This window comes from Mustela nigripes, unplaced genomic scaffold (assembly GCF_022355385.1).
Source record: "Mustela nigripes isolate SB6536 unplaced genomic scaffold, MUSNIG.SB6536 HiC_scaffold_76, whole genome shotgun sequence".
Classification (NCBI taxonomy): Eukaryota; Metazoa; Chordata; class Mammalia; order Carnivora; family Mustelidae; genus Mustela; species Mustela nigripes.
In genome coordinates this window covers 1924957-1949187 of record NW_026739491.1, presented here as the reverse complement: position 1 = coordinate 1949187, position 24231 = coordinate 1924957, and the positions used below count along the sequence as shown (strand labels likewise).

General features: G+C 47.1%; 1 protein-coding gene across 5 annotated transcripts; it reads right to left on the bottom strand.

Moving 5' to 3' along the window:
- Window positions 1-235: 235 nt before the first annotated feature.
- LOC132008211 (GDP-fucose transporter 1) lies at window positions 236-8525 on the bottom strand. 5 transcript variants are annotated; one of them, XM_059386647.1, is made up of 3 exons: window positions 8509-8525; window positions 6127-6653; window positions 236-2496 (listed from the first exon to the last, which is right to left on the bottom strand). In XM_059386647.1, exons 2-3 carry the CDS (start codon window positions 6620-6622, stop codon window positions 1937-1939), a joined length of 1056 nt encoding a protein of 351 aa, XP_059242630.1. In that variant the 5' UTR covers window positions 6623-6653; window positions 8509-8525; the 3' UTR covers window positions 236-1936. The 5 variants fall into 5 exon arrangements, with proteins under 5 accessions (XP_059242630.1, XP_059242629.1, XP_059242626.1 ...); XM_059386646.1 differs by lacking the exon at window positions 8509-8525 and adding an exon at window positions 8401-8471; XM_059386643.1 differs by lacking the exon at window positions 8509-8525 and adding an exon at window positions 8322-8395.
- Between the last annotated feature and the right edge of the window lie 15706 nt (window positions 8526-24231).

Below are 24231 nucleotides of genomic sequence, written 5' to 3'. Positions count from 1 at the left end.
GACACTCTCCAGCAAGCTGTGTTCCTTTTCCAGATGGTGTCACCTGCCTGACTTGGGTGGTTGGTAAGCAGGCCACAGGTAACAAGCGCATTCCCCTTGGTTGACTGCAAGGGCAATCACGCAGCCACACTGGTTGTTTTGTGGTGGTCTCAGCCTGTCAACAGGCCATGTGGCCACGGGACTGGCCCCTGCAGTTCTTGTGATTACAAGACACCCTTCAGCAATAGCCATCAGAAACTTTGAAAAAATAAAGGTTTATTACTTATAGGATCTGGAAACCACACAGCACACCTGGGGCCACACAGCAAGGTGGTGTTGGGAGGGGACAGGGAGAGAGAATGAGAGCGCACACGCAGGCCTGGGGTTCTGCTTTTATTGGGGGGTCAAGGGTTTTGTGGGCTCCCTCTTTATTCGTGAGTTCAAAATATAGGAGTGGAAATTTAAAGCGAAGGAGGAGAAAAAACAAACAAACAAATGGCCCAAATGATCAGTTACTGAAATCAACCAAGATCTTAAAAACCAAGGGGCCTCTGATGGGGAAAGTGGCCTGGCCCTGTCTCGTGCAGTGGCTGGCGATCTCTGATGTGGCTGCTTCAGCCCTCAGAGCTAAGTCAGGCACTTGCTTTGCAGAAAAGAAAAGACCCCAGCGGTGGGGGTTTACACTACAGTGTCTTACTCCCGTTTCCATTCAGGGCATCAGGCCTTACTCACTTCCTTAGAAACCACCTTGAGTTGGAAGCTCGCCCTCCCCAACCTTTCCCCCGTGACGACTAAAAACAGGAGGGCATTATCCCAAGGAGATGGAACAGAGTGCAACAGAAAGGACAGGGACTGTGAAGGCCGGCATGAGGTCACGGGGCAGGGGTGAGGGGAGGAGAAACTTCTCTCAGCCCTAACCTCAGGGAAGAAACATGGCAGTTTATCTCCTTCATCAGAGCCAGGTTGCAACCCTTGCACAAGAATCAGGATCTGGGAATGGCAAAGCACCGCAGGGGAGCGGGGGTGAGGGGCTCAGAGCCAGGACCCTTGCTCTAGCAGCCCCCTTGGGGATGCAGCTCTGAGAAGGCCAAGCTGGGAGGTCTTACCTGGGCCAGGTGCCCCTCTGGAGGGGAGGAAGGACACTTCTTTGTGTCAGGGATTGGGGTGGGTGTTAATGGCCCTGCTTAACCTCTTCAAGCTGTGTGGCTCCCCTGTGTCCAAAAGCTGGGATCACAGGATACAGATGGTGGGAAAAGGGTGCTTTCCCATGAGGTACCCCATTCCCAGGCCTCTTCCCAGCAGGCCCTGGGGGGCCCAAGGCCAGGGTCGGGGACAAATGATCCTCTGTGCCCTTCCATGGGGCCTGCTGGGCTGGACGCAGAGAGGAGGGAACACTTGTCAGTTTCCTCCCTCAGCCCTGTTCACACTTTCTTCTAGAGGGCAGCTGATTGGTGGGATCAAAACTCCACTCCTTGTTTTGGGACTCAGAGAGATGAGGTTTCCCTAATCCCTTTAGTTGGTTTGTGGTGGAGTCGCACCCCCATCTCCCCCGGGTGCAAGTGAAGACTTACTGCTGTCCCTAAATGGTTGTGGCCTGTCCCCAACTCCAAAGGTCACGTGGAGGTAGAAAGCCCTGGAAGGGGAACAGGAAGGGGTGCTGCCTCCCTGAAAGTGAGGGTTCTTCCAGAGAACCCAAGTGGCTGTTCCCATGGGGTCCCATCCTCCCTAGAGGAAGACAAAACCCAGAAACAGGGCATGGGGTTGAGATAGGATTGGCCACTTTCTGACATCCCTTGACAACACTGGTTTCATTTTAACCACCAGACTGTGATCAGGTTTGTAAACAATACCCCCTCCAGACCCCCTACTCAGGGTCCAGAGAGATGTCTTCATGGCTATTTGGGCCCTACCCTGGGCCTTTTCCCTGACTGGGCCATCCCGAGGTTCCTGGAGCAGCTCACACCCCCATGCTGCTTTTCTCCTCCTCTTTGGGGCTGGGCTCCTCCTGAATCTTCTTCATCTCCCAGCCCCGGACCCAGGTGTAGGCAGAGGAGCCCCCCAGCACCATCATGTTGCTGGTCCACCAAAGGAAGCTCTTGGTCTCCTCGTAGTAGAGCACCGCCAGCACCGTCTGGGCACAGGCTTTGGCCGTGCCCGACACATTATGGGTCAGGGGGCTGGTGAACTTGATCTGTAGACCGGTTACGTAGCCGATGGCAAAGCCGAACAGGCCGCCCAGGGTCATCATGCCCCAGAAGTGGGCGCTGCCCAGCTGGGAAAAGTCGCGGAGGGCCTGCAGCTCCCCCAGCAGCAGAAGCAGGGGCAGGAAGAGGACGCAGGCATTGACATTGTTGTAGAAGGTCAGGCGCCAGATGCTGCCATCCACGGCCGGGAGCACCTTCTTGGTGTAGATGGCGTTGAGTGAGACACAGAGGCTGGCCAGCACGCCGAAGAGGGTGCCCGTCCAAGACAGGGTACCCTCTGCCCCCTCCTGGTCCACACCGAGCCAGAAGCCACCTGCGAGGGGGGGGTAGAGGGGAGGGTCAAGGGGGATGAGGTCAGGGAGGAAGAAGGACAGAGAATTTTGCCACTGGAGTTCACAGAGTGTAATGCAGTCCTCACCCTCCCATCCCTCCCTGCCCTGTCTGCAACAGAGGCGTCCAAACGCTCGAATACATGCAAAGCACCATACGAGGGCTGGGAAGTGGCCCAGGACACGAATGCTTTCTCGGGAGCTTCCATTCTAGCAGAGCGGGAAGACATTAAAACGATTCATTTCCCAATTATTTCTTTAATTACAATTGTAATGAGGGCCATAAAACAGTGCAGTGTGCTCTGAGAACCCATAATCCACGACTGTGCTGGCTTGAGGCATCTGGAAAGTTACGTTGGAAATGAGCTCCAAAGGGTTGAGCACTTCGTGGTTAAGGTGACTTGGGGCAAGTGACTTTAGGTCCCAGAGTCTCAGCTTCCTTGTCTGTAGAATGGGAGCCTGTAATGAGTTTGAGTCACTTGTGGCCCGAGGTCTTTGGGGACAGTCCACTCTTTTGGACACTCGGTCTGTGTTACCTCCTGCTCACAGAGCCTCCATGGCTCCCCATTGCCCCCCAAGACTGCACTCTTCCATCTGGCACATTGGCCTTCCTGGACCTTTGCCTGTCTCTGTCCCATGATTGTCCCAAATTGTCTCTCTCATCTTCCTGCTTCTCACACTGGGACGCAGTGTTCTTGTTTGTGTCCTGCACCAGAAACGCCTTCATCCTTCTTTCTGGGGGATTCTACTCAAGCATCAAGGTCAAAGCCACCCCTCCAGGGAGTAAGTCTTTCTTAATACCAGACCTCCCTTTGGCTTCTTCCTGCCTGGGCTTCCCTGCCAAGACCCCTTGCCTGTCCTGAGCTGTTAGGCCTCTGCCCTTGGGAACGACTATACCATCTCTTTAGCGAGACCCCACCTTCTGAGCAGGCAGGGGCTGAATTCTGGTGTCAGAGAGATTTGGGCTCTAATTGGGTTCTGCTGTTGAGAGGCTGTGTGGCCTGAGGAAAGTCGGCTAAAGTTTCCTAAGCTCCCATTTCCTTCCTCTGGAGAGACCTGAGTCATTTTCTTGACCCCCTCCTCCAACCAAACTACTTCCCACTTGCAACCAGAATGATCGTCCTCAAGTACAGATAGATCTGCTTAAAGCCCTTCCTCGCCTACAACCCTCAGGAAACCTTCCAAACTCACTTAACTTGGGCAGCCTCCTGTCTGGGGAGTCCCACTCTGGTCCAAACAGGAAGAAATGCATGGGTACTTTTTTTCTGTCTAGAACATTCTCTCCTCACCCCTTCCTTATACCTATCTAGTCCTTCCTCCAGAACGCCTGCTTGGATCACCCCATTCCCGACACCGTCCTCCTTTCCACCCCCACTGGGTGCTCTTCTCCACCCCAATCACAGCCTCACCCCTGCAGCAGAACTCAAGACCAGGCATCACCACCATGCCCGTCCACCTTTGCCAGATTCGTATCCCCAAAGTTTGGCATGATCTCTGGCATGTGGCCGGCTGTCAGTTAGTGTTTGTTGACTGACCGAGTGACCACAGGAATGGAGGTTGTCCCGGAGGTGGCTTTGAGGGCTGAAGGAGATCAGGCGTCTACTACAGTGTCGGCCCTCATGTGCGGTACTCTCTTTCTTGGCAAACAGCTATCTGTACACCTGCTCCAGGGGTGTGGAGGGTTGCCCAGAGCACCTGCCGTCCGCCTGCTTGCTACTTTCCGAGTCCAGGAGGGACACCTACCACAAGTTTCTGCATCCAAGTTTCTGCATCGCACTTTAAGGGGGAGCCCAGCCGAGAGGGGGCCAAGTCTGGGGCCCGCAGGAAGCACCAGCTGACCCAGCTCAGCCTCATCGGTATGACCAGCGAATATGACCTTGATTACTTTTAGGACCTGGACCCAAGTTCCCTAGCGATTCACCTTTCTGTATGCAAATTTCCTTCCCATCCCAGATTCCCCACACCCCATACCCCACCTCCTGAGGTCTGTAGGGCTCAACTGGAGATTCCTGGGGCATTTGGCTAAATAAGGCCTGGAACTCTGCATCAGCTCTGGAGGGACCGGCTTTGCAGAGCAGGGGGAGTGCAGGCAGCTGATACTCTGCCAGGGGCCTCTGCAGCTCCTTCTGCTCTAACCCCAGCCTTCTCCCCTCTCCCATCTTGGGGCTGGACAGAGGAGTCTGAGACCCAGCAGCTGCTCGATGAGGGTGACATTTTCTAGGACGGGTGGCAGGGGAGGGGCCCTCGGCCTGGGACTCTGAGATGCCAGCAAATAATATGTAGGTCAATCAACACGAACTTTACGGCACCAGGAAAAACAGGTTCGAAGAAAAGGCGACATTCCTGGATGACAGAGCACTGGGCGGATTCTGAGGGAAGTGGGTGCTCCTTTAAAATGCTCCAAAAAACCAGAATGCTCCAAAAAACCATTCTGTGATCATGGAAGCATTCTATCATCTGTGCCATCCAATACAGTAGCCACTGGCCACATGAGGCTACTGGGCACTTGAAATGTGGCTACAGAATCAGGTTATAACACCTGCAACTAAAGAACTGAATTTTATTTATTTATTTAAAAAGATTTTTATTTATTTATTTGGCAGAGATCACAAGTAGGCAGAGAGGCAGGCAGAGAGTGAGGGGGAAGCAGGCTCCCCACTGAGCAGAGAGCCCTATGCGGAGCTTGATCCCAGGACCCTTAGATCATGACCTGAGCAGAGGCTTAACCTGCTGAACTACCCTGGTGCCTCCCTGAAGAACTGAATTTAAAAAATGTCACTGTATTTGAATAAACTTTGAAATAGACACATGTGTCAGTGGCTAGTGTGCTGGCTAGTGCAGCTGCAATCCTAGGGCACAAGAACAGAGCAGAGGGGTAGTCTGGCCAGTCTGGGTTTATGCCCCTGCCTGGCTACTTCCTTGCTGTATGGCCTTGGACAAGTAACTTAACCTGAGTTTCAGTTTCCTTGTTGGTCTGGAGTTGATGAGGGTGATGTTACCACTCAGGGAACCTCTGGGGAACACAGGAGATGCTCTGTGGGAATGATCAGCACAATGTCCCCATCAATAATTCTTCCTTTCTCAGGGCCAAGTGTCGAAAGACAGCTAAGACCTCTCAAAGCTTATGGTTTTCTACTCTCCTAGCCATTACTATAAGCCTGCAAGGTCAGAGGGTGATGGCATATTTAGTGCAAGATGTATTCTCCTCTGGAAATAGCACTGGGTGGGGGAGTCAGGGCACTTGAACCCTTGAGAAGCAACACAGTGGTCAAGCATAGGGATCAGACTGCTTGAGGTCAGATCCCAGCTCTGCCGCTTATTAGCTGTGTGATCTTCAACAGATTACTGGACTTCTCTCTACCTTGGTTTTTTCCCTCACCCTGTGTGATATAGATTATAATTCCATCTCGTTGTTATGAGGGGCCCACGTTGGGCCCCTAAATTGCTGGGCGACCTCAGGAAGCTTATTCTCTCTGGGCCCCAGGCTCTTCCTCACATGACTCTGGGCAAGGGAACGGGGACAGATAAAGTCCAAAGATGCTTGGCAGGGTTGCTCTTTGGGGTTTTGGTCCCCTGTGCCCCCTCCCTCCCCATGGCCCTGGCTGGCTACTCACCGATGATGACTCCGCAGGTGAGCAAGGCATAGAAGGAGGTGGTCTGCTTGAGCAGCAAGTAGGAAAGCAGCACGTTGAAGACGGTGGTAAGTGAGCGGCCCACATTGTAGAAGGCCACCCCGACGTACTTGAGGCACAGGTTGTTGAACGTGATCATGCCGATGAAGACCACGGACAGGGGCAGGACGCTGCGGGCCACCCTGAGGTCCAGGCGCAGGGAGGGAAAGTCCATGGTGCCAGGGCAGAGCGTGGCCAGGGTGCTGAGGCTCTTGCACAGCACCGTGGTCACCAGGCACTGGTAGAAGGTGACGAAGATGGGGGTGTCCAGCTGTAGCGAAGGGCTGTCCAGCAGGTACTTGTTAAGGAACACCATGGAGATAGAGGTGGCCCAGTAGAGCGACACCACCAGGGCGATCTGCAGTGCCCGCAGCAGGAAGGGCTTCTCCTTGCTGGCCTCTGCCTCGCCCGAGGGGTCGGAGGTCCCCATCAGTGCCATGTGCAGGATCCGGGACCGCTTCAGAGGGGCCCTGTTCATGATAGCAGAGGAACTGGGTCACCCTACCGCCAGAACTAGAGTACTGGGCAGTATCCACTCCTGCCTGCTATCTGCCAGCCACAGCCCTCAACTGTCACATGGGGGGGTGGCCTAGAGGCCTCCCCATCCAGAGGTTCTGTTTGGGGGGGCCCCACAACCTGCTCCCACTCTGAGGGGGCGCATGAGACAAGACACGGGGAGGGGTGAGGAATGGGCTAAGGTTAGAAGACTTGTCAGGAGAGAAGGGCCTTGTGCCTGGTAGGGATGTGTCTCAGGAAGAAGGGTAGGGAGAGGGAGGAAGAAGGGGAGGAGGAGGAAGGCAGGGCGAAGGTGCTGAAAAAGGGCGGAGGACAGCCTGGGGGAGAGAGGGAGTCTTGGGCGTCTGCAGGGAGAAAGGGGAGGCTTGCAGGAAGCTGAATGGAAGGAGGGCGTGCGGGGGCGCTGGGAAAGAGGGGTGCAGGGAAGGTCAGAGGTGCTCAAGGCAGGGTCTGAAGGACGCAGGAGGAGGCCGGGCCGGCCCAAGCCCGCAGCGGGAAGCCCTCCACAGCCCCAGCTCCGGTTCAGCGGCGGAGCCTCCGGACATCCGAGGCCGCGCTCCCCCGCGAGGCGGGCCCAGGACTCATTTCCTGACACGCCCCCGACCCCTCCTTAAAGGGCCCGCACGCCTGGCGTCACCCTTAAAGCCACAGCCCGCGAGAATCAGCCTTCAGAGTCAGGCTTGCGTGTGGGCCCCCAACCGCCTCTCCGCTTCTGCGCGCTCCTAGCTCGGGGATGGTGGGGGACGATCGGCTTCCACAGAAGGTTCCTATAGGTGCTTGAGCCTCGACCACCTTCCTGAGAGCACCCCCCCCCCCAACCCCAGCTCCGTCTCCACCAGAAGCTAACCCGGGACTCCGCTCACCTGCATGTCCGCCGCCTCCTCCCCCATCCCGGGCCCGACAGCACCTCCAGAGCCTCGGCAGCTCCTCGCGTCCCTGGGCGCCTAGACAACCCCTACCAGCTCCCTCTATTAGCCCTAGCTCACTCTCCCTTGTCGCATTCCATTCCTTTCCCTCACTGTCACTTACCCCATCCCTCTTCCAAACCTGAGGACCGCCCCCACCCCAACCCCGTCGCGCTCCCGGAGGCCGGAGGCCACAAAACCCCTTCAGGACACTTCAATCAGTCTGCGCGATCTCTCCGCCCCTCCCCCCCAAATCTGAGAACAGCCTTATGCGAGCCTCGAGGCAACACACCCCCCGGCTCCATCCTCCTTTTAACAAACCCTTTCTTCAAGAGGGGCCTAGCCGCCAGCTCGGGCCCCAGGGCTGGCGTTCCCGGGCCTCCGTGGGGACCCGGCGCTCACCTCCTCTAAGGCAGTGGCCTCCCGCCGGCGCTACTGAGCGCTGCACCTGCAGCGCCACACCTGCAGCACCGCGCCTAGGGCGCTCCCGCTGGAGAAGACTTCCTGCTCCCCGCCCCGGGCGCGGGCGCCCAGCCAACCTCTCCCGCCTGCTCCCCTTGTGGGCCCCGCAGGTGGTGGCGGGACGACCCGGGCCCCAGCCTGACCTTGGCCCCGGGCTGTCCAGCCAGTCGTGGGAGCACGGGTCCTTCTGTTTCTAAGCCCACCCGAGGCCCAGTACCCTTGCCCGGCGCGCCCGGGATACCAAACTCCAATTACCGCCGCTTCCACGTCCCGGGACCCGGCTTCATCCCTGGCCTGCTGCGCGCCCCGCGCCCCGCGCCCCGCCTGCGCTTACCGGAGGGCGCGCGGGAACCGCTTCCTGCTCGTAGTAAGCGGAGGGTTCTCTGCCCTCCTCCAGGATCCGGGCCTGGGAAGTCTGCACCAGCCCGGGTCGGTCACTCACCAGGCAGCCTGGAGGGCCGACTTCTCCCTGGTTCTTCCTCTAGCACCAGTGTTGGGCGGCTCACCTCAGAGTTCTCTTTGTTGTAAAAAGGAGGGGGCTGGCAGGACAATTCCAGGGGGTTCCAACGTCCTTGCTCATTACTCTGGCTGGTTTGGTTGAACGTAGGGACTACCATCTGTTTGTAGTATTTCAAACACCATTTAATTAGTACCATTTAATTTACAGGTGAGATGTCTTAGATCTGCTTTAAAATACTCAGAATACTCACCAGAGAACGAGAGAGACGTGGATAGATAAGTAAAACAAGATAGGCAAAATGCTGATAATTTTATAAGAGTCATTTTACTTTTGTGTACATTTGAAAATTTCCATAAGAGGGTAAAACCTATGGGGTACATTTAAAGTCTCACGTGCTAACTGATAAACCCTGGGCCCAGTTTAACACAGTCCTTGGTGGGCTAGGCAGAACCGGAGGGGTTACAGGGAAATAAGCACCATCGCAAGCCCCAAGGCAGGTGCAGACACCCCAGAGTGAGCGCTGCCCCAGGCCTACCCTCTTCCAAGATCAGGCCTCTGGCCCTTACTCTCTGGGACCTGCACTACACCCCCTTTCTCCAGAGCTGGAACTTCCTGGTTCCTAGTTTTGGGCTGGTCTCCTGGTGAAGATTGCCATCTGGTTAACTTGTCACCTTGGGGATCAAGTTTCTGGGGTGGAAGAACTAAAAGGGACTGGTCATCAGAATCTTACTTGAAGAGTCTCATTCCAGGGCCAAACTTTGAAGGCTGTGGGCTTCAGTTTGTTAAGAGCAAATCAATGCCTCTTTGCTCTTCTATGTCCCTATGACAAATAATTTAATGACAAACAGGGCAAACTTGTCTGCGAGAGGCCCTGGTTTCCTGGAAGGGCCCTTCTCCTTGGCACATTTAACAGAATTAATTCATCTGATGAATGTGCTGCCACTTTGAGCCCCTAGGGAAGAGACGCAGGCTGTATATAGGACAGACGCTCTTCACGGAGAGAGAGCAGGGGCAGTCCCTGCTGGATATGTGGGGCACAGCCTGGGGTCTCCACATGTATCCCTGTCTCCAATCTCTCTCCTTACATTTTACCTGAAATTCCACCATTAGCCTCAGTCTCCTGCATTGAGGTTGTAATAGGCCAGTAGGACAAGTTTCCCAGACTCCGATCCTTTTTGCTCCTCATGAGGGAAAGGGAAGAGGGGTGTGTTTTTTAGGGGGCCCAAGTCCCTGGGAAGTACACTCTTTGCACCATTGATTTGCTTTCTATTTTTTCTTAAGGATTCTTAATTGTCGAAACCATTCATCAGGGATGAGGTTTTAGGTCTTGTCAAGAGTCATTACCCAGTGTGTGAACTTGGTGTGAGGCAGACCCTAAGATCATCAGCGTGGCAGGCGGAATGCTGTAATAATCCAGGAAGGAGGGCCCCTTAAGGGAGGAGTTCTTGCCTTGGCTGGGTGCCACTGATGACCTCAGAAGGCAATCTCTTCCAGACAGAGTGACCAGAACTAACCTCCCAGGTGTAGGGGACAGTGGATCTGTATCAGTAGGGCCTGAGAGTTTCTGGGAACACACAGATGTCAACTATCTCACCCCTGAGTTCAACAAGGACTCATGAGCCTATTTTGTGGTGGTGGACACTATGAGTTGTCTACCAAAATTCATTCTCCCATTTGACTCAGATAACTGGACGGTAGCCGATCACGTGGTTGCCCAGCCAGAGACTACATTTCTCAGCCTCCCTTGTGGGGAGGTGAACCATGTGACTTAACGGATGGTAAAAGGAGGTGATACATGCTACTTTCCAGGTCTGAGCCCTATGACTTCTGGTGTGTGCTCTTCCATGCTCTTGTCTCCCCTCCCCATAACGTGGGACCCGAATATGTCTATAGCCCAGCTGTGACCATGCAAGCAAGGTGAATGGCTTGGGGGTTCTGAGAGCAATATGATGGAAAAAGCCAGGGTCCCTGATTGTGTGGAGCAGAGACACATTCACTAGCGTGGACTGCCTACACTGAAACTGTTAAACGAGAGGGAGATCAGCTTATGTTCCTTATGCACCTGTGTGGTTACAAAGGGATCTCTGTTACAGCAGTTTTGCCTTTAGCCACAAACCCACTGTAGTCTGTATTCCTTTATTTTTACATACATATTCTATAGGCAAAATTGAGAAGACATGACATAATTATAATGATCTCTGACTCTCTCTTGCTCTCTCTCAGTTTATTATCCCTCCCTCCATCCATCCATTCATCCTTCCTGTCCTTATCCGGAACCCAGCACATACCTGCCATAGTGGTTGCTCAGTACCTATTTGTGGAATGAATGGAAGTCAGACCACCAGAAGAAGTGCTTGAAAATCAAGGCCATTTTAAGACCTTAATTGTTCCTAAGCCCTGAAAGTGGATGAGGCTCCTCATGTATCCTATATGTAATTCAAAATTAAAAATTAATCCTAAACTGTAAAATAAATGTAAGCAGAGCAAAAAGTATTGTGATTTTTCCTTTTTAAAAAATTTTAAAATTTAAACTCAATTTAGTTAACATGTAGTGTCTTATTGGTTTCAGGGGTAGAATTTAGTGATTCGTCAGTTGTATGTAACACCCAGTGTTCATTACATCACGTGCCCTCCTTAATACCCATCCTCGAATTACCCCCCTCCTCCCTCCCCTCCAGCCACTCTCAGTTTGCTCACTGTGGTTAACAGTCTCTTATGGTTTGCTTCCCTTTCTGTTTTTATCTTATTTTTCCTTTCATTCCCCTATGTTCATCTATTTTGTTTCTTAAATTCCATACTGGAGTGAAATCATAAAATAATTGTCTTTCTCTGACTTATTATTTCTTTTAACTTTTTTTTTTTTTTAAAGATTTCATTCATTTACTTGACAGAGAGAGATCACAAGTAGGCAGAGAGGCAGGTAGAGAGAGAGAGAGGAGGAAGCAGGCTCCCCAGTGAGCAGAAAACCCGATGCGGGGCTCCATCCCAGGACCCTGGGATCATGACCTGAGCTGAGGGCAGAGGCTTTAACCCACTGAGCCACCCAGGCGCCCCTCTCTGATTTATTTTGCTTAGCATAATACCTCTTAGTTCCATTCACATTGTTGCAAATGGTAAAATTTCATTCCTTCTGAGGGCTGAGTAATATTCCCCTATATATACATACCACATCTTTGTTATCCGTTCATCTGTCAGTGGACATCTGGGCTCCTTCCATATCTGATTTTTCTTATGAAGATTGGGATTTTTATTGAAAATAATATAATCTTTCCAGAAAAAAAATATAACTTTCCTTTGCTGGTACTTGATGTAGAGGAGCTGGCAAACTTTTTCGGTAGATGACCAGAGAGTAAAAATTTTAGACTCTGTGATCCATACAATCTCTGTAGCAGCTGCTCAACACTGCTGTCGTAGTGTTGTAAATAAATGGGTGCGGCTGTGTTTCAATAAAACTTTATTTACAAAGATAAGCCATGGACCAGATGTGGTTTACTGCCTGTAGTTTGCTGACCCCATTTTACCCTATATTAATTTCTCCTTTTTTCCTAGTAATGTCACCCATATTTTATTTGTATGTCGTGTTTCCCCCTAAGAATACCTACTTTTCAGAGTCCTTGTTGCTGGAAAGTAGCATGTATCACCTCCTTTTACCAGCCATTAAGTCACATGGTTCACCTCCCCACAAGGAAGGCTGGATACTTTTAGCCAGTGAGTCATAAATTGAGGATTTCTGGGAAAGCTTTTCTTTTTGGATATAAATACAGTCTTTGCTGCTTCTTTTTCTTATATGTTCTCTGTGTGTGAGTGTGTGTTTAAGATTTTGTTTATTTGTGAGAGAGAGAGGGAAAGCACAGAGGGAGAGTGACAGGGAGAAGCAGACACCCCGCTGGACAGAGAACCCCACGCGGGCCTCCATCCCAGGACCCTGAGATCATGACCTGAGCCAGAGGCAGATGCTTAACCCACTGAGCCACCCAGGTGCCCCATGTGTTCTGTCTTTAATGCACACCTGAGTTCTGGAAGGGCTGCAGCTATCTTGTCACCATGAGACAAAAGCTCTGAGGAGGAAAGCTAAGGGTGGCAGATCAGAAGCACAGAGATGAGCTGTCCTCACAGCCCTTGGCTGCCTGTTCTTTATTGTAGAAGATGAACAAACCACCGCTATCAACGCGAGCTGTTGCAGCGCCGTGCCCTGTCTTTGGCAGGCAACCATAGTCCCAATTGCGATAGTGCTCTAATGTGTAATTCATTGTTGCTGGAACTCATGCGTAAGGTTCCGGGAAGGCTTGGGATTGGCGGGTACTGGGTCTGAGCCAACAATGTAGGGGACACAAATATCAGGGAGTAAAGCCAACCTGCAGAGCTGACGGTGCGGTGGAGAAGTCCGAAGACAGAGCCCATTTGCTGGAGAAGCATGAGGAGCAGAAGAGCCAGTATCAGGATAGGTGAATCCCAAATCTTGAGGGTGCATGGCCAGGGATGAGGGCTTGTCAGCAAAAAAGAGGTCCTCACATGGGAAAAACGCAGGAAAACTGCAGAGGATTAGTGAAGAGCTAGCTGTTCTTTAACAAAAAATGTCTGTTCTGGCTTCTGGAAATTATCTAGCTTTGGACTGTGCTGGCCTTCTTGTTTTTTGTGAGATCTAGAGCAGTCAAAAGTGTTGCTCTCCAAAGCCCCTGTAATATGCATCTGTGTAATCTACGAGCAGGCTTGCGGTCTCCCCCAGATTAGGAGTTTATCTGTGGGGATTGAGAATCATGGTCGGTCCCTTTGTTTTATATGCAACACGTCAGTCCTTGCAATGCTGTTATTAAGGGCTGTCTCATTATCACCCCTATTTTACAGATGAGGAAACTGAGACCCAGAGATGTTGATTCACTAGCCCAATGCACCCAGGGAGGACGTGAGAATCAGATCTGAACCCAGACCAGTCTGATGGCTGAGCTCAAGTTCGTCCTGCTGTATGAACTCAGCTCATCCTGAGCCCAGGTTTTCCGGTCGGTGTCCTGGATCCCTGGGCCTAGGGAATGACCCTGGTCTCAAAGGTAAAAGGCTCCGATTCTCACTTTAGCGACAGGGGAGAGCTTGTTGAAGCAAAATGGAATTTACTGGCTCAGGTCATTGGAAAGTCCAGGGAGAGTCCTGGCTTTAAGTGAAGCTTGACCCAGCAGCTCAAAAATGTCATCAGATAGATCCTGGTCTGGGCCCTTCTCGAAGTATTGGCTTGTTCTCAGGCTCCCTGTGATGGCAAAATGGTTTTAAGCCTTCCAGAGCTTATAGCATTCAGAGTTTTTTTTTTTTTTTTTTTTAGATTATTTATGTATTTATTTATTTGACAGAGAGACTGAGAGAGCATAAGCAGGGGGGACAGTAGTGAGAAAGAGGGAGAAGCAGACTCCCCAGGGAGCAGGGAACCCGATGTGGGGCTCCATCCTAGGACCCTGGGATCATGACCTGCGCCAAAGGCAGACACTTAAAGACTGAGGCACCCAAGTGCCCCTATTTGTCTGTGTTTAAGTAGACTATTTTTAAAAATGATTTTCTCAGGTGTCCTAAACAGACTATTTTTTTTTTTTAAGATTTTATTTATTTATTTGTAAGAGAGAGAGAGAGTGAGAGCGAGCACAGGCAGACAGAGTGGAAGGCAGAGGCAGAGGGAGAAGCAGGCTCCCCGCGGAGCAAGGAGCCCGACGTGGGACTCGATCCCAGGACTCCGGGATCATGACCCTAAACAGACTATTTTTAAGAGCAGTTTAAGGTTCACAGCAAAACCGAGCAAAAGGTACAGAGATTTCCCATTTCCCCCCGACATTCAGGTATTCTCGTCCAGTGGGGGAAAAAGAATTCACCATCTCTCAGAAGCCGTGAGGTTAACTCTGAGTGGTCTGGCTCAAGTCGTCTAATGACTCTTGACTAATCACTGCTGTCAGTGGAGCAAACCCAGACTCTGGCTGAAGCCTGGCATCGCAGGCTCCAGCCCTTGGCCCCGCAGAGGTGGTGTGAGGGTGGGGAGAGATGGCTCTGGAACTGAAATTTGGGCGGTATTGTCTGAAGCAGAGAGACGGATGTGACCAACGTGCGCTGCGGGGCGCCAGGACTGGATGGGGGCAGGGCATCGGGAAGGTTGCCTGGATCTCTTCCCTCCTCCGCTCCTGTGGTTCCGCTTTGTTCAGGGCTCTCCCACACTCACCCCAAACCTGGCTAAGTTCTTCTCCTGCAGGACTCAGTGCAGACCTGACTCCACAGAGGACCTTCCAGTTAAGGAAGATCCCCTTGATACGTACTCCTGCTGTTCCCCTCTGTCGCCGAGATGCGAAGAGACATACACTACAGGCAATGATTCTCTTTTTGAGGAAGAACGTCCAGATCTCACTTTAGAAGTGCACCCACCTCCTCTGGCTTTTGCAGTCTTGGGGGGGAGGGGAGTCAATCAGTTCACAAGCTTGCTTTCCTCCAGCCAAAGGGTACACAACACAGGCCAGGCCAGTGAACCCGTTGATTTTTCTTTTTCTTTCTTTTTTTTTTTTTTTTTAAAGATTTTATTTATTTATTTGACAGAGAGAAATCACAAGTAGATGGATAGGCAGGCAGAGAGAGAGAGAGAGAGAGGGAAGCAGGCTCCCTGCCCCGCTGAGCAGAGAGCCCGATGCGGTACTCGATCCCAGGACCCTGAGATCATGACCTGAGCCGAAGGCAGCGGCTTAACCCACTGAGCCACCCAGGCGCCCCCGTTGATTTTTCATTTGAAATGGAGCCTGGCACAGAAATAGCCGCTGCCACCACGAGACCTAACATTGGTTACCCGGGATGGATGGTAGCGGCCACCGCCGAAAGCCTGGTTTCCTGCCCCAGAGCCTCCCTGCCCGCTGTTCCTTCCCAACCCCGTGCTGCTTTTCCCTCGGTTCTGCAAGCGACCCTGCAGTCTTCCAAGTCCCTCTTTATACACGTTGGCTGGAGTCCGTCTCTGTTGCTTGCGGTCAGAGAACCCTGAGCGCTAGTGTGGGCATTTCCTTCTGTCCAAGAAGAGGGGTCCGAGTAGGAACCAGCCAGCTCCAGGGAATAAATCTCGTTTCTATAACCCCATTTCTCCCCCAAGTGCTGGGGGTTCCAAGAGCAGGGTAGGGAAAGGAAAAGGGCAGGACAGCAGGAAATATAGACTAGATGTGTCAACACTGGAGTGTTTGCAGAAGGCTGCTGCAGGCGGATGCAGACAAGGGTGGTTTCTTTCTTTGGGTTTTTGTGCTCAGCCCAGCAGGGGGTACACAGCAGTGGTGAAGTAGGCCCATGTGGCTACCTTGGAATTTGAAATTGGTTTATTCAGCAAACATCTTCTGAATGGTCTTTGTGTAGGAGCCCTGGCTTTGGCCCCTCCCCTCTGTTGGGCTCACTTTTCAGTTCCCATAGGATTTATGGGACAACTTAGGCTGGTATGCCGGTGGCACACATTGGGGCCGGGATGCACCACGTCTATCCCGCACACCGCACTTGAACAGGTGACTTCTCTCTCTCCAACCAGACTCTCTTGTTTCCACGGTACCCTGGTGCCTTGCACAGAGCTCGGCATGCGGTGGCTTTTGATAAAGGTTTGTTGCTGGGCTGTAGAGCTGTTTCTGGCATGTTGGCAAGCCAAGTGCCCTGACGATTTTCTGTAAGAGACATCCCAGCCCAGATGAGAACTGTGGTAACTCAGCATGCACCCAGGTTCCCTTCCCGCATTCTGACTCAGCCAGGCTCTCCTCTCCCATCTGGGCTTCAGTCTCTGGAAGGCCGACTAGTTGAATGCTTATTTCAGGGTGGAAAGGGAAGGTGGTTAAAAATAAGGAGCTCTCCCTCGTATAAATACAAATATTTTGCTCTTCCCTTAAAGCTCAGTTGAAAGCGAGAGACTACTTCGTGTAGCAAATGTGCAGAAAGTTCCTTCTGGTCATCAGTGAACTGATATCTGTCCCTATCATTTTGTTTTTTTCCAGAATTTTCCAGAACACAAATGAAATCATAGCATAAATAGCCTTTTGTGCCTGACTTCCACTTAGCATAATGCTTATACCATGTTGTTTGCATCAACACTTTGACTGTGTGCCGTAATTTGATCGTACAGTCACGTTGTGGACTTCTGGGTTGTCTCCAGTTTGGAGGGGGTTATTCTTTCACCATAAATAATAATAATTTATTATATTTATAATAAATAATATAAAGCTGATTTCTGCAGCTTTATCTTAAATCTTAAAGTCAGGCACTGTGAACCCTCCAATTCTGACTCCCGTTTAAACAACGTTTGACTAGCCTATATCCTTTATTTTCTCATATAAATTTGAGAATTAGCTTGCCAATTTCTTTTTTTTAATTAACATATAATGTACTATTGGTTTCAGAGATAAGGTCTATGATTTAACAGTCCCAGGGCTCATTACATCACATGACTTCCTTAATGGCCATCCCCCAGCTACCCAGTCTCTTATGGTTTGTCTCCCTCTCTGGTTTCATCTTATTTTTTTCCTCTTTGCCCCTATGATCCTCTGTTTCATTTCTTAAATTCCACATATCAGTGAAATCATATGATAGTCGTCTTTTTCTGATTGAGTTATTTCATGTAGCATAATTACCCTCTAATTCCATCCATGTCATTGCAAATGGCAAGATTTCATTTTTTGATGGCTTTGTAATATTCCAGTGTGTGTGTGTGTGTGTGTGTGTGTGTGTGTACCACATCTTCTTTATACATTCATCTGTCGATGGACATCTGGACTCTTTCCATAGTTTGGCTATTGTGGACATTGCTGCTACAAACATCTGGGTGCAGATGCCCCGGCGGATCACTACACTTTTATCTTTAGGGTAAATACCCAGTAGTGCAATTGCTGGGTTGTAGGGTAGCTCTATTTTCAACTTTTTGAGGATCCTCCTTTCTGTTTTCCAGAGTGGCTGCACCAGCTTGCATTCCTACCAACAGTGTAGGAGGGCTCCCCTTTCTCTGCATTCTTGCCAACACCTGTCGTTTCCTGACTTGCTAATTTTAGCCGTTCTGACTGGTGTGAGGTGGTATCCCTCTCTGTGGTTTTGATTTGTATTTCCCTGATACTGAGTGATTGGAGCGCTTTTTCGAGTTGGCCATTTGGATGTCTTCTTTGCAGTAATGTCTGTTCATGTTTTCTGCCCATTTCTTGATTGGATTATTTGTTCTTTGGGTGTTGAATTTAGGAAGTTCTTTATAGATCTTGGATATTAGCCCTTTATCTGTGATGTCATTGGCAAATATCTTCTCCCATTCCGTAGGTTGCCTTTTAGTTTTGTTGATTGTTTCCTTTGCTGTGTAGAAGCTTTTTATCTTGATGAAATCCCAATGGTTCAGTTTTACTTTTGTTTCCCTTGACTTTAGAGGCATGTCTTGGAAAAAGTTGCATGTCTTGGAAAAAGTTGCATGTCTTGGAAAAAGTTGCTTTGTCCACAGTCGACAGGTTAGTGCCTGTGTTCTCCCCTAGGATTTTGATGAATTCCTATCTCACATTTAGGTCTTTCATCCATTTTGAGTCTATTTTTGTGTATGGTGTAGAAGTGGTCCAGTTTCATTCTTCTGCATGTAGCTGTCCAATTTTCCCAATGCCATTTGTTGAAGAGACTGTCTTTTTTTCCATTGGATATTCTTTCCTGTTTTGTCAAGGATTAGTTGCTCATAGAGATGAAAGTCCATTTCTGGGTTCTCAGTTCTGTTCCTTTGATTTATTGTCTGATTTTATGCTAGGGCCATACTGTCTTGATGATTATAGCTTTGTAATAAAGCTTGAAGTCTGGAATTGTGATATCCTCAGCTTTGGTTTTCTTTTTCAACCTTCCTTTGGCTATTTGCAGTCTTTTCTTGTTCCATACAAATTTTAGGATTAGTTGTTCCCATTCTGTAGAAAAAGTTGGTGGTATTTTGATAGGGAATGCATTGAATGTGTAGATTGCTCTAGGTAGCATAGATGTTTTAACAATATTTGTTCTTCCAATCCATGAGCATGGAACTCTTTTCCATTTCTTTGTGTCTTTCTCAGTTTCTTTGATGAGTGTTCTGTAGTATTCTGAGCATGGATACTTTGCCTCTTTGGTTAGGTTTATTCCTAGGTATCTTACAGTTTTGTATGCAGTTGTAAATGGGATCGACTCCTTAATTTCTCTTTCTTCTGTCTTATTGTTTGTGTATGGAAATGCAACCGATTTCTGTGCATTGATTTTATATCCTGCCACTTTTCTGAATTTCTGTGTGAGCTCTAGCAATTTTAGGGTGGGGTCTTTTGGGTTTTTCACATAGAGTATCATGTCATCTAGAAAGAGTGAGTTTGACTTCAGCTTGCCAATTTCTACAAAAAAAATTGCTGGGATTTTATTCAGATTATATTCAATACATAGATCTATTTGGGGTGAACTGACATCTTAACAATTCTAAGTCTTTTGGTCCATGAATATCATATATCTTTTCATTTATTTAGGTCTTGGTCTCATCACTGTTTTATCATTTTTAGCATAGAGGCCTTGCACATGTTTTGTTAAATTTATCTCTGATTGTTTCAGGTTTTCTTTTACTATTGTAAATGGTACTTTAAAAAATATCAATTTTTGCTTATTTATTTCTGTATATAGAACACAATTGATTTTTGAATATTGATCTTGTATTTTGCAACCTTGCTTAACTCACTTATAAGTTTTAATAGCTTTTAAAAATAGAATTATTGAGATATAAATCACACACTGTACCACTTATGCACTTAGAGTGTACAATTCAGTGGTTTTTAATATATTCACAGGGTTGTGCAACCATCACCATGATCATTTTAGACTATTTTTATCACCCCAACAAGAGTCCCCCTTAACAGTCACTACTCATTTCCCCCAACTCCCTCAGTTCTAAGCAGACAAAATCTGCTTTCTGTCTGTATTGACCTGTCAATTCTGGGCATTTCATATAAATGGATTCATATAATATGTGGCCTTTTGTGATTGGCTTCTTTTATTGAACATAATGTTTTCAAAGTTTATTCATTTTGTAGCATGTATCAGTACTTCATTTTCTTTTTTATGGCTGTGCATTAATCAGAATTCCCCAGAGAAACAGAATCAATAGGAGATATATGTATATATATATATACACACACACACACACACACACACACACATACATAAATACACATACATCTATGTATGTGTGTGTGTGTGTGTGAGTATGTATATATGTATGTATATGTATATTTGGGTGTGTGTGAGAGTATGTATGTATGTATACGATATATCTATATCTATGGAAGGAGACTTATTATGAGGAATTGGTTCATTATGGAGGCTGAGACATCTCATGATTTGCCATCTGCTGGCTGGTGACCCAGAAAAGCTGGTGGTGTAATTCAGTCTGAGTGTGAATGTCTGAGAATCAGAGAATCAAAGAAATTAAAGTCTGAAGGTGGAAGACGACTGGAAATGTACAGTATGGAGATTCTTAAAAGAATTTAAAATACCATAAAATCCAGTAAATCACTACTGGTTGTTTACCCAAAGAAAACAAAAATGCTAATTCAAAAAGATGTATGCACCCTTATGTTCATTGCAGCATTATTTATAATAGTTGTGTTATGGAAGTGACCTAAGTGTCCGTCAGTAGTTCAATGGATAAAAAAGATGTACTACACACACACACACACACACACACACACACAACACAGGAATATTACTTAGCCATTATTTTGTAAAATAATGAGATCTTGCCATTTGTGACAACATGTGTGGACCTAGAGGGTAAGTGAAATAAGTCAGACAGAGAAAGAGAGATACCATAGGATTTTACATATATGTGGAATCTAAAAAACAAAACAAATGAGCAAACAAACAAACAAACAAACCCATAGTTATGAAGAACAAACTGGTGGTTGCCTGAGGTAGAGGGTTGGAGGATGAACAAAATAGATGAAGGGAATTAAGAGGTACAAATTACCAGTTATATAATAAAGAAGTTACAGAGAGGAAAAGTACAACATAGGAAATATAGTCAATAATATCAGAATAATGTTGTATGGTTATGGATGGTAACCACACTCATCATGGTAAATATTACATAATTTATAGAATTTTCCAATCACTGTGTTGTGCAAATAATCTAACATTATATGACACTATGCTTCAATAACAAAATTTTTAAAAGGGGGGCAAATTCCTCCTTTCTCCATTTTTTGTTGTATGCCCTCAGTGGATTAGATGATGCCCATTCATACTGGGGAGGGTGATCTACTTCACTGACTCTGCCAATTCAAAGGCTAATCTCATCTGGAAACACTCTCACAAAAACAACCAGAAATAATGTCTAATCTGGATACCTTGAGGCCAATCAAATTAAGGTAGAGCTAACCAACAAAGGCTGAATAATATTCCGATGTATGGATATACCACATTTTATTTGTTCACTCATTGTGAATGCACATTATGTTGTTTCTATTTCCTGATATTATAAATAAGGCTTTTATGAATGTTTATGTTCAAGTTTTTAAAAAAGATTTTATTTATTTATTTGACACAGAGAGCAAGAGAGACCACAAGAATGCAGAGAGGCAGGCAGAGAGAGAGAGGGGGAAATAGGTTCCCCACTGAGCAGAGAGCCTGATGCATGGCTTGAACCCAGGACCCTGAGATCATGACCAGAGCCGAAGGCAGAGGCTTAATCCATTGAGCCACCTAGGCACCCTGTGTTCAAGTTTCAATTTCTGTAGTTGTAGGGTGGAGTGTTCTACACAATTTGGTTATACCTAGTTGGTATAAAGTGTTGGGTAAGTATTGGTTTCTTTACTGATCTCTGTCAAGTTGCTCTATCCATTTCTGATAGTGGAATAATTGAAGTCTCCAACTATTCTAGAACTGATATTATGGACTGGATGTTTGTGTCCTCCCCTCTAAATCCATATTTTGGAAGCTCTGCCCAGTATGGCTATATTTGAAGATGGGGCCCATAAGGAAGTAATAAAGGTTAAGTAAGGTAATAAGGGTAGGGCCCTGATCCGGTAGGATTAATGTCCTTTTAAGAAGGGACATCAGAGAGCTTTCTCTCTGTGCATACACATGAAAAGGTCATGGGAACATATTATGAGATGACAGCTGCTTATGAGCCATGAGAAGAGGCCTCAGAATGAAACCTACTTTGCCAGCACCTTAATCTTGGACTTCCCAGCCTCCATTATTGTGAGAAATAGATTTCTGTGGTTTAAGCCATGCAATCTGGGGCATTTTGTTATAGTTGTCTGAGCACACCAATACAATTTTTTCTCCCTTTAATCCACTCAATTTTGCTTTATACATTTGGGTCCCTGTTGTTAGAGACATATATGTTTATAATTGCCATACCTTCATGATGGATTGACTCTTTTATCAACATATAAAGTCCATCTTTGTCACTTGTAACAGTTTTTGTCCTAAAGTCTATTTTGTATAATATTAATAAAGCCACCCCAGTTGTATTTTAGTTACTATTTGCATGGGATATCTTTTCCCAATTTTTTATTTTCAATGTATTCCTGCCTTTGGATCTAAAGTGAGTCTCTCCTCCTAACTATAGGAAACAAACTGAGGGTTGCTGGAGGGGAGCTGTATGGGGGATGGAGTAATTGAGGGATGGGTATTAAGGAGGGCAGTTGATGTAAGGAGCACTGGGTGTTGTATGCAGCTGATGAATCACTAAATTCCACCCCTGCAACTAATAATACAGTGTATGTTAACTAAGCTGAATTTAAATAAAAATTAAAAAATAATGTGAGTCTCTCATAGTTAGAATATAGTTGGATAATGTGTGTGTGTATATGTGTGTCTGTTTTGCCAGTGGATTTCCATTTGATTTTTTTTTTTAAGATTTTATTTATTTATTTGACAGAGATCACAAGTAGGCAGAGAGGCAGGTGGAGAGAGAGATGGGGAAGCAGGTTCCCCATTGAGCAGAGAGCCTGGTGCAGGGCTCGATCCCAGGACCCTGGGATCATGACCTGAACCGAAGGCAGAGGCCTTAACGCACTGAACCACCCAGGCACCCCTTCCATTTGCTTTTTAATTGGAGAACTTGATTTATTTACATTAAAGTAATTACTAGAAGGAAAGACTTCTGTCATTTTGCTGTTTTTCTATATGTTTTATGTCATTTTTGTTCCTCAATTCTTCTACTGTTGCCTTATTTTGTAGTTAGTCAATTTTTCTCTAGTGTGCTATTTTGGTTCCCTTATCTTCTCTTTTTCTGTATATATTTCAGTTTTTTTCTTTAGTGTTTACCTTCAGGATTACAATTAAAATTGTATTAAATCTACACTAAACCTAAACATCTGAACTAAATACCAGTTTAGTTGCAACAGTATTAAAAAATACTCTGCTTGTCTGTAGATCCATTCCCTTCTCTTTAGGTTGTTATTGTCACTAATTGCATCTTTATACATTGAATGCCCATTAACACAGACTTATACTTAATGTTTTATACATTTGTGTTTTGAATCTTTAGGAAAAGAGAGATTATGAATGAAAAATGCAGAAATATTGCCTTTTACTTCTTACCTTTGTAGCTATTTTTACTATTGTTTTTAAATTCTTCTTATGGCTGTAGTCTCTTTTCATTTTAGCCTGAGTGATCCCTTTAGCATTTATTTTAGGGTAGGTCTGCTAATGATGAGCTCTTTCATTTTTGGTTTATCTGGGGATGTCTTAAATTTTTTTTTCATTTTTTGAGGGATAGTTTTGCTGGATATAGAATTCTTGGTTGACAGTGTTCTCTTTCAGCCCTTCAAATGTTATCCCACTGCCTTACGGCCACCATAGTTTCTAAAGATAAATCAGCTGTTAATTTTATTGAGAATTCCTGTATATAGTGTTTCACTTCTCTTTTGCTGCTTTCAAGAATCTCTGTCTTTGCTTTTTGACAACTTGACTGTAAGGTCTTGATGTGGATGTCTTTGATTTTCCTGCATTTGATTCTTGAAAAAACAGGTTTGAATTGACCTGGCCAGGGTCAGTCAGTGCCACAGTGAGGGTCAGTGTCAGTTAGTCAGTCAGTCAAACTCTAGCCCTATTTCCTCATTCAGGGCATTTTTCACATAGGACGTTGCAGGAGGGGCATGTGCACGTGTGTGCTTGCAAATATACAGGTGTGTATGCATTTAATGTTGAGAAGCAAGTGGACTGTTGGATAAAAAGCAATTTGGTTGAACAATGAGATTCAACTTCTTACCTCTCAGAATTAAAAAAAAAAAAATGAAAAAGCTGAAACTAGGGAATGTTTGCCAGAATGGGGAGCAAATGGGATCCTTTTACACTGCTGGGAGAAAGTAAAATGGTAGAGTTCCTTTGAAAAATAGTTTGGAAATGTCTTATATAGTTAAACATATATTTCTTACATGATCCATGAACTTATTGTTAGGTATTCATTTGAGAGAAGCTAATAATTACATTCAGACCAAGACCTATGCAAAAATCTTCATCGAAGCTTCATTTGTAATAGCAAAAAATTGAAGACAGTCCAAATATTCATCAAGAGATGAATGGATAAAAACACAGTTTGGTAGTTTCATGCAATGGACTACTACTCAGTAAAAATGAAAGAATGCTTTGCTTCAAGCAACAAAGTGGATAACTCTAAAACACATTTTACTGAGTGTAAGAAGGTAGACACAAAAGGGTAGTACCAGACAAGTTGTCTTACATGAAATTCCAGGACACACA

Coding starts and splice junctions, on each gene's coding strand:
- LOC132008211 (XM_059386643.1), bottom strand. CDS start 8,353: ATGAAGCCGGGTCCCGGGACGTGGAAGCGGCG. Junction 6,654..8,321: donor CCCGGGACGTGGAAGCGGCG/GTAATTGGAGTT, acceptor TATCATGAACAG/GGCCCCTCTGAAGCGGTCCC. Junction 2,497..6,126: donor CACCTGCGGAGTCATCATCG/GTGAGTAGCCAG, acceptor CCCCCCTCGCAG/GTGGCTTCTGGCTCGGTGTG.